Source organism: Eschrichtius robustus, chromosome 11 (genome assembly GCF_028021215.1).
Source record: "Eschrichtius robustus isolate mEscRob2 chromosome 11, mEscRob2.pri, whole genome shotgun sequence".
Classification (NCBI taxonomy): domain Eukaryota; kingdom Metazoa; phylum Chordata; class Mammalia; order Artiodactyla; family Eschrichtiidae; genus Eschrichtius; species Eschrichtius robustus.
The window spans coordinates 36,946,505-36,960,595 of NC_090834.1; the positions used below are offsets into that span (position 1 = coordinate 36,946,505).

General features: G+C 35.2%; 1 protein-coding gene across 1 annotated transcript in view; it reads right to left on the reverse strand.

Moving 5' to 3' along the window:
• Positions 1–14,091, reverse strand: part of CNTN5 (contactin 5) — a 1,372,019-nt gene that overhangs the window by 511,801 nt on the left and 846,127 nt on the right. Inside the window, exon 4 of the mRNA XM_068554615.1 lies at positions 7,005–7,226. Within this exon, the coding sequence (XP_068410716.1) occupies positions 7,005–7,226 (222 nt within the window). The remainder of the gene's footprint in view (positions 1–7,004; positions 7,227–14,091) is intronic.

The window sequence follows — 14,091 nt, forward strand, 5'->3', positions numbered from 1 at the left end:
GATTAGGCCTAATGCCAGACCCAATGCTCTCCACCTACTCGTTACCTCTAATTAATGGCCTCATCTAGCTTATTCATGTAATGTGAACTAAGCATATCGGTATTATGGTCTAGAGGAAATAACAACCTGTCATGTCCAATACAATTAAACCAAATTCACTTTTAATGATCATTGATATATTTTATGTGATAATTTCCAGAAATTTTGAAATGTTTAATTAGAAATTGCATTTTATGATGACATCCACAGTTAAAATGTGAGTAAAACTTTTCACAGTTTGTGAGAATATAAGATGAATTCTTAAAGAAAATATCCAAACCTTTCTTTAAGTTGCCTTTTAACACTGAAATTATGTTTCTTTATGAAAGGTAAACAAGTGTAAACTGTCATTATAAAACTTGCAAGGATTCCTAAGAATTGAAGAGCATGATTTATTAAAAAGCTTTGTGATGAATGTTTCATGGGTAGTAGTATGATGTTGTGCACATACTATACATTGACAGTCTAATAGATGTTTTCATCATTTTTAATGTGGCTATAAAAGAAAGGTCAGCTGATTCAGAGATGCTATCACTTATGAGAATAATCAAAATGTACTGACCCCATACAACATTCAGAAGATGTCAAACCACACAGCCACCTTGTCAACAGATGGAAGACATTGTTTTTCCCTCCTTTTCATTTGTAATAAAAATAAACACAGTTTAGCTTAAAAATCTTCAGACAAATATTCTGTCATGGTGTAGAAATTTAGCCTAAATTCAGATTTCAAATTCCTCAAGTACATGCCTCCTTAATTAAACAATATTTGTTAAGCTCCAACTAAGCTTGCACTGCTCTTAGTGCTGAAAGAGAAAAAAGGTACGGAATATACAAGATGGTCTTTGCTCAAATGGAATATAGCTAAATTGGAGAGAAAAGCATACTAACAGAAGCTAATAACAATAGCTCTAAAAATTAAGAATACCATAAAACAATAAAATCAAAGTTTCAATGAATAGTCATGAAATGGTAAGTCTTTTATTAAAAGATGGTTTTTAAACTGAGAGAAACTGGAGTCATTTGATTTATATAGGAGTATATCATCCAACTGAAATGCCTTTTTCCCTGCCCAGAGGGAACTCTTATTCTCATAAAAGATCATTTAAATTTTTTATTTGGTCCTCCAAGACAATTTATCAGCAAAGGGTACTTAGAGGAAACAACAGAAAATTGTCAACACAGAGACCACTTTGAGTCATGAGGCCATTGCTCATGTTCCAAGTCTAATCTGGAAATAAGCCACATCAACAATGAAATTCAGCCAAAGGTATTGAGAATGTGAGGCAACAAATCTGGTAGGTTGCAGGACTCTTCCAGACGTCAGAAGCCAGTGGTAGAAACTCCAAAGGCTGGGTAGACTCAGAGTGCTACATAAATTGCAGGTAGTACTTATCATTGAGGGAATTAAAGATATCCAAAATTATGTACTTAAACTTCGCGAAAAATAACTTGCTTCAGCTACTTTTAAGAACCACATTGTTTTTCCACCTGAGGTAGCATTTGTACTCTCTGAATCCCAAGAATGGGCTTCACCAGTAAAAACCTAAACTTTCTAGTAAGAATCACTCTTAATCCTGACTGTCTCTCTGCAAGGAAGATAAAATATCTTACCTAACCATCTCATCACATATGGAAGAATAAAATGCACCCTACACTTAGTTTACTCCCACTAAAACCACAATAACAAGAAGAGATTAAGTCAAAGACCAAGTTATTGGATGTTCATTTATAATGGGATGAACAGGTATAGTGTCAGCAGTGGTTAATAGTCCTTGTCTACATTGCAAAATCCAAAACTAGGACATGTTTTGCAGTTGTTTGAGGTGCTGACTCATAAGGGCTTTCAATTAACCTATATTATCATGAGAATTTCCAATTTAAACTTTAGTCCATTTTTAAAATCAATTAAATGACATTGCTTGCATTCAAACAACTACTGTAGAGTAACTATTAACAACTAAATTTTTTAAAACTAGATAATACCTCTTGGTATAGGGAACATTTCACTGGCATAATTTGAAGTGATCATAGTCATTATCCAAAATAACAATATCAGGTTGAAAGAAAAATGACAATCAGATGACTTCTCTGATTGCTCGGCTCCAATGAACAGCATTCTGTCTTTCAGGTACTCTCCGTTTCTCTTCTCCCTTTCTTGAGTCTAGCTCAAAAAATTTTATTTATTTCCCTGGCTCTACTTCCTCACCTCAACCAAATTTCAGTGACTCACTGTTGTACTTTTCTGGTAGCCACCTTGTTTGCCTTCTCTTGCTCTGACTTGCTCCTGCTGTCGGAAATCAGCCACCATGTTTTGTGCTACCCTATAGAGAGGCCCCCTGAGAATGACCTCTGGCCAAAGCCAATGAGTAGTTGAGACACTCAGTCCAACCACCCTCAGCAACTGAGTCCTGTGAACAATTATGTGAGGTAAGTGAGCTTACAAGTGTATCTGTACCTATTTGAGCCTTGAGATGAAACAGGAGTCTCACCTTGTGAAAGACACAGAACCAGAGGACAAGTTAAACCACATCTGTCTTCCTGACCCACAAAGACTGTGAGATAATAAACATATAACTTTTGTCCATTTTGTTGATGTCCTCACCATACTTCTATATTTGCTACAGAGCATTCTTCTCACAATATTGTGATTTTAAGGTTTTCTTTATAAGTTTCATCTATTTTATTTTTCTGTGTTATCTTGCGATTATCTCAACAGGTCGGTACTCTTTTTAGGCATCTAGTCCCTATAATGAGTCAAGATTTGTTTACTTAGGCACAAATTAAGCATTTTCCTTTGGAACAGAAGTCAGATGAAAGTCAGAGTCTTTTGTAACCTAATGTTGGAAGTCATATAGTTATATTCCATTACTTTTGTCATAATCTATTCTCCAGAAGCAGGTTACTAGCTTCAGCCCACAGTGGAAGAAAAGGGATTACACTGTAAATACCAGCAGGTGGGAATCACTGTGACCTGTTTTATAGTCTACCTACTACAGGTGTCATCATATTATTTTCATATTTTATATTTTAAGAAATAAAATATCACACTGTTGAGGTCATCTGTCTTCCCTATCCTGGTACTATTTACCTGCTCTCCTTTTCCCTTTGTCCTCAGAGGTAAACGCTATAGTCACTTGCTGTCTCAAGTTCATATATTAAAAATTGTATTATATATAGTTATCCATGAATATTATATTTTATTTTTATTTTTTTACATAAATGACATCATATGTAACATTCTGTAAATTTCCTTGTTCACTAACTATTATATTTTGAAGTATATCCATTTTGTTTCATAAAGATATGGTCTATTCACTTTAACAATGAACAAAAAACACAGTTTATGTATCCATTCCCCTTCTGATGGACATGTGAGTTGTTTTCAATTTTTTGCTATTAAACTTACATTGCAGTGAAGTACTTTTATATTTCCTTATGCACGTGTGGGAGAGTTTCTCCAGGTTTTACATACAGAAGTAGAATTGCCTTCCCAAATTGATCTGCAAACAACACTTTTATGTTTCTCAGAAAAATCTTAACTCTATCTGAGGTACTTTTGGGCTTCAATCTGAGCAGAAGTGGGATAACTTTCTATTCAGGCTCTGTTAGTTTTCTCATTTTTCACAAGAGCTTGTCAACTCCAGCTTTACTATCTATTAAGGCTAAAGGGAATTACCTGACAAAAGCCATATGTCAGGCTTTTGTCAGAGAGAACAAACTCAAAGTCACATCTAGCCAAGATCTATCAAATGCTCAGATGGGAAAACAATACTTAGGGAAGATTACTTGGAAAATACTCAGACTATCCATTCTGCCTGATACTCTAAATATGGATTAAACTAGACCAGCAAAGGACTTAAATTATATCAAACTGGTCCTTAGCCTAGAGCCTCGCCACTCAAAGTATGGTTCATGGACCAGCAGCGTAAGCATCACCTGGAAGCTTTTTATAAATGCAGATTATACGGCCCTCCCCTCCTGAACTGTTGAAAGGGGACGTATTTTAACAAGACTCTCAAGAGATTGTATGTATATTAAAGATTAAAGAAGAGCACAGTTTTAGATAATTACTTCTAATTTTGTTGTTGATGATTGGGTTTCATCTGCCTTTATCGAAGCAGATGAAACTCATTGTTATGTACACAATAACAATAATGTTCAGGTCATTGACCATTACATCAAATATTAAACTGTTAATGAGAACCCTCCAGAAAAATGTGTCTAATCTAGCGTCAGAAATAGCTGCATTTCCACCGAGTAACTGATTCATTTTAATCCTTAAAAGAGTGGGAAATGTGTAACTGATCAGAGTTTCTTTTTCTTTAACTAATTATCACAAATGGGACTAACCTATGACAGGCATACAGACACTTTGAATTAGTCTCAAACTTGGCTCCATTTTATGTCTCAATATTTTCTGTTTTCATCATTTTTGCATGTTTTAATTCACATTTTCTAGCTGTATTCTATGTATCATTGTGAACCACATTAACTTATATTTGGAACAAGAGAACAAAGGGGTAGAACACGAGGTGATACCAAATTATACCAAATACAATAGTATCCCATAGTTCCGATCACTCAGTCAATACATTCTCTCTTGGTGTCATCCTATAAAATAATGAATGAGGCCTAAAGAGGACAAATCCCAACACATCTCTGCCTGATGAGTATGACATTAGAGTTAAGGTAATGGATTTTTTAAAAAGAATTTATTTTTTAGAGCGATTTACAACAAAATGAGAAGGCAGAGATTTCTCATCTACCTCCCTTCCCCCCACATGCATACCTTCTCCCATTATCAACATCACTCACCAGAATGATTCATCACTCACAGAATGAACATCACTCACATTTTTACCAAAGATGAACCTACATTAACACATCATAATCACCAATAGTCATAGTTTATGCTAGGGTTCACTCTTGGTGTTGTACGTTCTATAGATTTGGACAAATATATAAGGATATATCCATATATATATATATCCGTCATTATGATATCATTCAGAGTATTTTCACTGCCCTAAAAATCTTCTGTACTCTGCTTATCCATCTCTCCTATATGATAAGAGTATGCTTAGTTTTATAAGAAACTGCCAAACTGTCTTCCAAAGAGGCTGTATTATTTTGTATTCCCATCAGCAAGATATGAGAGTTCCTGTTGCTCCACATCCTCAGCATCATTTGGTGTTTTCAGTGTTCTGGATTTGGACACTTCTAATAAGTGTGTAGTAGTATCTCATTGTTGTTTTAATTTTCATTTCTGTGATGACATAAGATGTGGTGTATCCTTTCATATAATTATTTGTCATCTGCATATCTTCTTTGATGACATGTCTGTTAAGGTTTTGGGGCCATTTTAAACTCATGTTGTTGAAGTTCTTATGTTGATTTTTAAAAGTACTTTGTATATTTTGAATAACTGTCATTTATCAGATGTGCCTTTTTGCAAATATTTTCATCGAGGCTGTGGCTTGTCTCCTAATTCTCTTGATTTTTTTTCACAGAATATATTATGGAAATTTAAAAACTTATAAGTACTTTGAAAAACAAAACATTTTAAGGAACAAACACCATGCTTAAATAAAATTTAAACGCCAGCACTATGAGATGATGCTACACATGGCAGCAATTTGCATAATCATGAGGCATGAGTTTGCCTGGGTTTGGTACAACAACCTAATTTGAAATTTCTAGGATTTTTCCAAGTAGTTTAGTTCTTACAAAATGTTTCCCTAAATGTTTAGTCTTTTATCAATCATAATTGAAATATAGCCCAAAGTGTATTGTACTTAAAATCAGTAGATATATGAATGAAATTGGTTACTTATTAGAAGTGTGACCTTGTCAAAGATACTTATCTGCCCCTTGAGTTTCTGTTTCCAAGGAAGACAGTAATAATATCCACTTCAAATGTTTGTTGACAGTATTATTGATATAAGCTATGCAAAAGAGACTGGCACAGAGCCTGGTAATAATCAAGCACTAGTGCTTCTCTCTGTTAATTAGCCTTGTACTGTTTTGTTGATATATCCAAAAATGACAAAGTTAGAGAACATTTAGAAAATGTTGTTCAAACCATAATGTTAATAGCTGCATAGTCATCCTTAATTTAACTGATTTCTTAGTGTTGGACATTTGAATTATTTCTTATTTTCTACTCATAAATGCTGCTAAGTATACACTTATATCTCTGTGTACATTGTTTATTATTTCCTTATGCAAAACACATTTCTAGAAATACAATATGAGATTGAAGGATATGACTATTTTGAGGATCTTGATTTTCATTGTCAAATTGTCCTTCAGAAATTTAATATTTTTGCTTTCAGTATATGAATTTATTTAGTCTTAATCCTAAATCAGAATTGGAAGCAATTATAATTAAACACATTAAAAAAAATTTGAAATAGGTGTGGAACATAAGACTAACTTATGACCAAGATGGCCTTAACATTTTCCTCAGCTTCACTTAACTTTTGACAGGTTTCCTCCTGACTCTGGTCCCCTAACCTCCATTTTCTTACAGCATTTACTTTAGAAGAGCTGCAATTATAAATTCCTTCTTTGCTTCTGTGAAATGTAAATCTTTACTCAGTCTCTTACCAGTTGTAAAACCCAAGCATGTCTTTCTCAAGGACCTGGGAGCCATTTTTTTTTTTTTTTTGAAATGTAATCATCAAAAAAGAGAGGGTCCCTATTTCCCAGACTCTATAAGATGGTAAGAGGCTAACTTCAATAGGCACCAATTAGTAAACACAGATGGCCTTATTACACTGGACCAACTCCTCCTTAATGTCCTCCATCTTTCCAAATCTTAAAAACTCACTTTCTGTTTCACAGTTGAGTTTAACCTCTCTCCTCTATTGTAATAGGCTTAACTCCTACTGCAATAGTCTTGAATAAAGTCTTTTTTCCCTGCTTAACTCCAACAGGTGCAATTTTCTTTTGACACTTACCATCTTGTTTGAAGGCATCTGAGGAATGATAAAGATTGATGGGGGAATAATAATGTTGAGCTGCCCCTCGCCAGCTCGGTGAAGAAACACTCAGTGTTCCTAATGGAGGACTGCTGTATCGTGGTCTAGTCTTTGAACCATAGAGGGATGAAGAGGAACTCTTCTTAATTCTTAGCAAAGTAGCATATGAAGTAGGGAGACCAGGAAGAGTTCCAGAATATTCTGTAAAAAAATAATAATAATAATAAAAAGTGAATTCTGAGGAAACTAGTTTTTTTTACTGAAAATTTTTCTTCTGAAGACATTGTTGAAAATCTCCCTTGGAGATGTAACAAAATGCAAACTACAGTGGGAATGGAAAAAAATAAAATATTAAAAATATATTTTAAAACATTTTCTGAAAACTTTACTAGTTATGAAGTTGGTGTTTTGCAAGAAAGAAAGAAAGAGAGAAAAAAGACATGAAGGAGGAATGAAAAGAAAGGAAAGGAGGGACTTCCCTCGTGGCACAATGGTTAGGATCCGCCTGCCAATGCAGGGGACACGGGTTTGAGCCCTGGTCCGGGAAGATCCCACATGCCGCGAAGCAACTAAGCCCATGTGCCACAACTACTGAGCCTGCACTCTAGAGCCTGCGAGCCACAACTACTGAGCCCATGTGCCACAACTTCTGGAGCCTGCACACCTAGAGCCCGTGCTCGCAACAAGAGAAGCCACCACAATGAGAAGTTCGTGCACCACAACGAAGAGTAGCCCCTGCTCGCCGCAAGTAGAGAAAGCCCACACGCAGCAATGAAGACCCAATGTAGCCAAAAATAAATTAATTAATTAATTTAAAAAAAAGAAAAGGAAAGGAAAAGAGGAAGGAAAAGAGAAAAAGGAAGGAAGGAAAGGAGGAATGAAGGAAAGAAGGAAGAAAGGAAGGGAGGGAAGAAGGACGCAATCCATCCAAATTTCATTTCTTTTATTTTCCTTGTCAGGAATATTTGGCCTTAATATTAAAATATCCATTCACACACATTAAATCAGTTCTTTATTATTTAAAAATGAGAAAAAGAGGAAAACAGCATTATCAATTACATTCTACAAATATAAATTGGATCTTCATCACCTAAAATTTATCATATAGTAGGAAATGTGTCTAATGAAGCATATATATTTGCACTAGACCGTAAGTTATGCCTCATGTTCTTGAAAAGCAGTCAAATTCATTATGGAATGTAAAAAAAAATAGACGGAATTTGTTTTGTATAGTTTGTTATATATAATCTATATAAAAATATTATTAAGTAGGAATACTATTATGAAATCCCTACCTTTAATGATTATTGAGAAATGTATTGCCCATATTTTACTTTAATTTCCAAGATTTTTCATTAGAAAAGATATGCATGGTGCCTGAAGTAGATTGTACTGACTCTCCTTTATGACCACAGGGAAGTCAGTTTGGTGTATATATCAAACGATTAAAAACACAAACTAATTATGATGAATTCTAAAAAACAATTGAGAATTGGATTTTTTCTATATCTAATATCAGCTGTATTTGACAATTCGTTGATTTTGGAAATACTTTTAGGAGTCAGACATTTTTGGTCAGGGTATTTGACATTTCAACTTAATGGATGTTAATTTAATTTTGGATAAAAAATAATTTATATTTGTGAGTAAGCTTTCTCACAATTAAGATTATTTAGAATCATTATCCTGTCTCATAGAGATATTTTGGAATGCATGAAGCATTTCTGTGATTTGAAAATAACCCTTTAGGTGTTAAGCATCAAACTAAATTTAACATTTTCTGTTCTGTGAAATTGTAAATATGATTTCTCTGAAACTCAAAAAGGTATATTTTTAGATGCACTCCACCTTTAAAATGAGCATGATATGTGTAGTCCAATCCCATCAGGAGCTGTTAAGAGATTCATGTCCTTTAGTCTTTGTGTTCAACCACAAGTCTGGTAAAGGTGGATCAATTTTAACTGAAAATAGCTAAGCTCTCCTGGGCAAACTATATGAGAACAGATTATGGGTAGACATAAAATCTCTTTTAAAACCTGAAATTAAATGCAAGTTTTGGCACCTAGAGGTGTAAGGTAATGAAAAGAGAATGAGTTTCCTTTAAGGTAGTTTGTAGTTGCAGTCTCTGAACCTACTCATTTCTCTGTGCAGTCTGTTGCTTTTGTTTTAGCTGCCTACCTTGCTCATATAAGAAAGAAAAAAAGAACTGTCCCATGCTAGTGTTTAAAATTAAAATGGAGTATGAGAATGTGGCTTATAGTTCTTAAAGCTAGATAAGGATAATCAATGGAAAGCTAGAAGGGCCATAAGGAGGTTCAAAAAAGCCAGGATCATGCTTGTAAAACATATATATATATATATATATATATATATATATATATATATATATATATATATATATATATATATATATATATATATATATATAAACAAAATGCATACTGTCCAAGTGGTACAATAATTGGCTTATGACACTCCATGTAATTAGAGATGAACCAAATTAGGATTTGGTTGTTGTGTTTCACAACAGGATTTCATTTGTTATGTAATCAGTTGCATCTGTTGCAATAGAAATTACTTTTTCATCAATTAAAGTGACTCCAAAGCTGCTACTAGAAATCTAACAATTTATTCATTCATTCATGTATTCAAAAAGTGTGTAATGAGAACTCAGTAGGGGATAAGTGCGAGGGATACAAACAAATATAGTTGTCTCTTCATATCCACAGATTCAACCAACCACAAATCAAAAATATTCAGGGAAAAAAATTTCCAGGAAGTTCCAAAAAGCAAAACTTGAATTTGCTGCACACCAACAACTATGTATATAATATTTACATTGTACTAGGTATTATAACTAGTCTAGAGATGATTTAAAGCATTCAGGAGGATGTGTGTGGGTTATATGTAAATACTAAGCCATTTTATACAAGGGCCTTGAGCATCCTCGGATCTTGGTATCCAAAGGAGTCTTGGAACCATTGCCCCATGGATTCTGAGGGAAAATTGTATTGCATCAGCCTTCAAGGAGCTTATGATCTAGTGGAGAAGAAAGGTAACTATGTGTGCAACTTTAGTGTGAGAGAAAAGTAAATTCAGGAACCTATGGACTCTCATCCACAGCTGAAGAATCCTCTCATTCAGCCTAGGGACATCAGAAAGTGATTTTCAGTTGAAATACTATCCAAACTGAGCCCTGAAAGCCTGTTAGTGGTTAGCTCAGCAAAACTCTCTGTAGGAAAAGAAAGATATTCTATACAAAGGGGAGAAAGTATATGAAGACCTGGAAAGGAAAGGCAGCATGTCATACTTGGTAGATTAAAATAGTCTGGAACCCAGGGTTAGAGGCATACAGGTGAGAGAAGAGGTAAGGCTGGATAAGTAAGCAAGGGACCAGTGATGAAATGCCTGGTATGTCATGCAAAAATGGAAAGAAAACAATATGCATTTTAGAAAGATCACTCTGGCTGAAGTGCCATTTGGACTAAGAAAAAAGGAAAAAAGACTACCCAAGAGCCTAAAACTGTAATAAAAGCAAAGATTAGTCAGAACTGAGAAGGTGATCATCTGTGTGGGAAGGAAATCAATAAAATTACTGACAGATTGAATTGCGGGCAAGGAAGGGAAAGTAAGAAACTGAGGATGGTCTGTGCTACAAGAAGATGGATAAAAATGCAGGAAAAGGCATGTGCTTGAGATGAAAGCTCAATAATTCAGTTTTGGGCAGGTAGAGAGCTAGAGGTGCTTCTAGCGCATTTATGTTGATTATAAAGTTCTGTAAACATAAAGGCTCATGAGAGATTATTAAATGGTAACCAAATAGGTGGTTATAAAAACTATGAGAATTGATAAATTTGCCAATGAAATAGGTAAAAATGAGAACTAGAGTGTTTAAAATGGTAACCTGAGGAACACCAGCATTTCAAACAAAAGCGGAGGTAGTGGAACCTGGAAAGGAAAGAGGAAAAGCAGAAAAGTGGGATGTCATTGAAGGGAAGGGAAGGGAAGAGAGTCTTTCAAAGCAAATGGGAGAGCAGTAGACAGTGTTAAAGATCAGTGTGGATATGCTGCCCTGCAAAGAGGGGATGCCCAGCAGTATCAAAGCTGTCCTACTGCTCCACATACAATGCACAGTTGTACGTGAAAGTGGAGTCAGAGTCAGGAGCTGAAGAGGAATTTCCAGGCTCTGGAGAGAGTCTCAAACCCCTAAGCTGTCACTTCCATTGCATTAGACGTAAAGACCCTGGACTTAGCCGGTAGCCTCCCTTAGCCTCCTGGTCTGAGAGCAACTGATTATTAATTCAGTGAGGTCTCCCTCTCTCAAGGGCAGTTTTAGTTCTTCTACCTGATGCCCTTCTAGCTGCCCAGGCTTTTTTTCTGACATCTCTGATTTTCCCACTCCGCGATCCAAGTTCTGGGGATCCTCAGCTCTGGAAAATAGATATATTAGCATAAATAAATGGGAAATGGTGTTTCAATTACAGGACTTTTATATTTACATCTTATCTTCTGTCCTCAAGCTCCACACCTTGTTGGATCTCCTGATGATGGTGCTTTCTGTTTCACTGAGAAATTAGAAGAAATCAGAAGAAAGTGTCCTTCACATGCTCCCACCACCTGTATGTACACTCATATACCCTGCCTTGCATTCACTGATATGCTATGGATAAATAGTCTGTGCACCTATTAAAGGCCAGTTGTGTGCATTGAATCTCTTTCCATCCTATCTTGACTCCTGAAGGGCATCGTTCTAGAAATTCCCCTCTGTCTCTCCTTCAGCATCAATCATCGTCTCCCTGTTAGATCGTTCCCATAACTGTACAGAAATTCCTCTAACCTTAAAAAGGCCACCTTGACCTACCATTTCTTCCACTTATTTTCCTTTACATCAAGACTTCTTGAGAAGAGCTAAGGATGGTCACTGTGTTCAATTCATCTCCTCCCCTTCTCCCTTGAGCCTATTCCAAGCAGCCTTGCCTGTACCACTCCACAGTAAAGACTCTCTTCCAAGTTAATAGTGACCAGGTCACTGCTAAATGTAAGGATCAATTATCACTCTACTAGGCCTATCAGCTGTGTGCAACATGGCTAACCATTCCTTTTTTCTTTAAATATTTTCTTCATGTGATTCCGGGATACTACAATCTCATGTTTTTATTCCTATTTCCTTGGATACTCCTTATTTCCTTGCCTAGTTCTTCTTTGTCTCTTCAACTTCTAAATGTTGGTGTACTATAAAAAAAAAAAAATCTTCTCCATTTACACTAGCTCTTAAATGCTCTTGTTCATGAACATCAACTCCTTCCCAGATGAATTCCATGTTTACTCTAGTCTCAGTTACTTGGACCCAGCTCCAAGTCTTTGATATTCCGATATTTCCTACTCTTAACTGCTTCTTCTAAGTAATTTCTCTTTGCTCACTCTCCTTTAGTGGTTCTGCCTCAGCTCCTAAAAATTTCCTGACCTCTGTCCTAAAAGACATCTCTCAAAATAGATCATTTGGTAAATATTACTCAGGGTTCAGAATCTGTTTTTAGTCATCACTTCAAGAATTGTTATTTAAGAAATAGGAGAGTAGGTTGGGTCTAAATTCTGAGCCCAGGATTTCAAAGAAGCTTAGTGAAATATAAATACTAAGTGACAATCCAGTGGCCTCTGGACTGAATTCCTTCCACACATAACTCCTTGCTTGCTTTCAGCAAGCTCAAACATCATTTTCTTCCAAATTCACTCTTTTCTCACTCAGCATTCATTGACTTTTTCAACATTTCTTCATTGGATTTCTACTAAGCGTTGGGAAGTGGGGATACAGTTGCAAGTAAATCACATGCGGTTCCTGACTTCATGGAATTTACAATCTGGGAGTATTGGTAGAAGATTACACTTGAGTAAAGTATTAATAGAGGAACATTAAATAAACAAACAAAATTATTCTTAAAATATATAAAACTAAGACCTATGATACATATAATGAAGAAAAAGGAAAACAAAGAAAGCAGAGTGCCCTGGGAAGAAGCTTGCCAACAACATTTAGTTTTCTTTGCTGATATCATGACTGAGTTACTGGGAACAAAATCTCTTCTCTTGGCTGTGGTGTGTACATCTTTCTCCTACACCTTGGCCACTCGTTTTATTGAATGAGAATTTTGGATCTGTCAGTAAACCTATCTGCAGTATAGGCTCCAAAGTTAGATGGCCTCATTGAATCTGGACTCTACCTCAAAGCAGCTCTGTGGCTTTGGGCAAGACATGAATGGCTCTGTGCCCCAATTTCCTTGTCTTTAGAATGGGGGATAACAATAGTACTTCCCTCATAGGTTGTTGTAGAGATTAAATAAAGCAATACACATAAAGCCCTTAGAACTTTAGAGCTTTACCTGGTTCACAGTAAGAACTCAATATATGATAAATATATTATCTGCACTTTTTAACATATGATATATATATATATATATATATATATATATATATATATATATATATATATATATATATATATATAATCTGCACTTTAGTTAACACCCTGTACTACTTTCTGGTGGACATAAATTTTTTCCAGTTTTATTGAGATATAATTAACATGCAGCACTGTATAATTTTAAGGTGTACAACATAATGTTTTCACTTAATACACCATGAGATGATCCCCACAATGGGTTTAGTGAGCACCCATCATCTCATATAGATACAATAGCATATAAATAGAAAAAAAACTTTTTCCTTGTGATGAAAACTCAGGATTTACTCCCCTAACAACTTTCATTTATAACATACAGCAGTGTTCATTATCTTTATAATGTTGTACATTCCATCCCTAGTACTTATTTATCTTATAACCAGAAGTTTGTACTTTTTGATCACCTTCATCCAGTTTCCCCTCCCCCAACCCACCACCTCTGGTAACCACAAATCTGATCTCCTTTTTTATCAGTTTGTTTCTTTGTTTGTTTGGTTGGTTTTGAAGTATAACTGACCTTCAATACTGTTAGTTCCTGGTAGATGAGATAGTGATTCAATATTTCTATATATTTCAAAATGATCACCATGATAAGTCTAGCTGTCATCT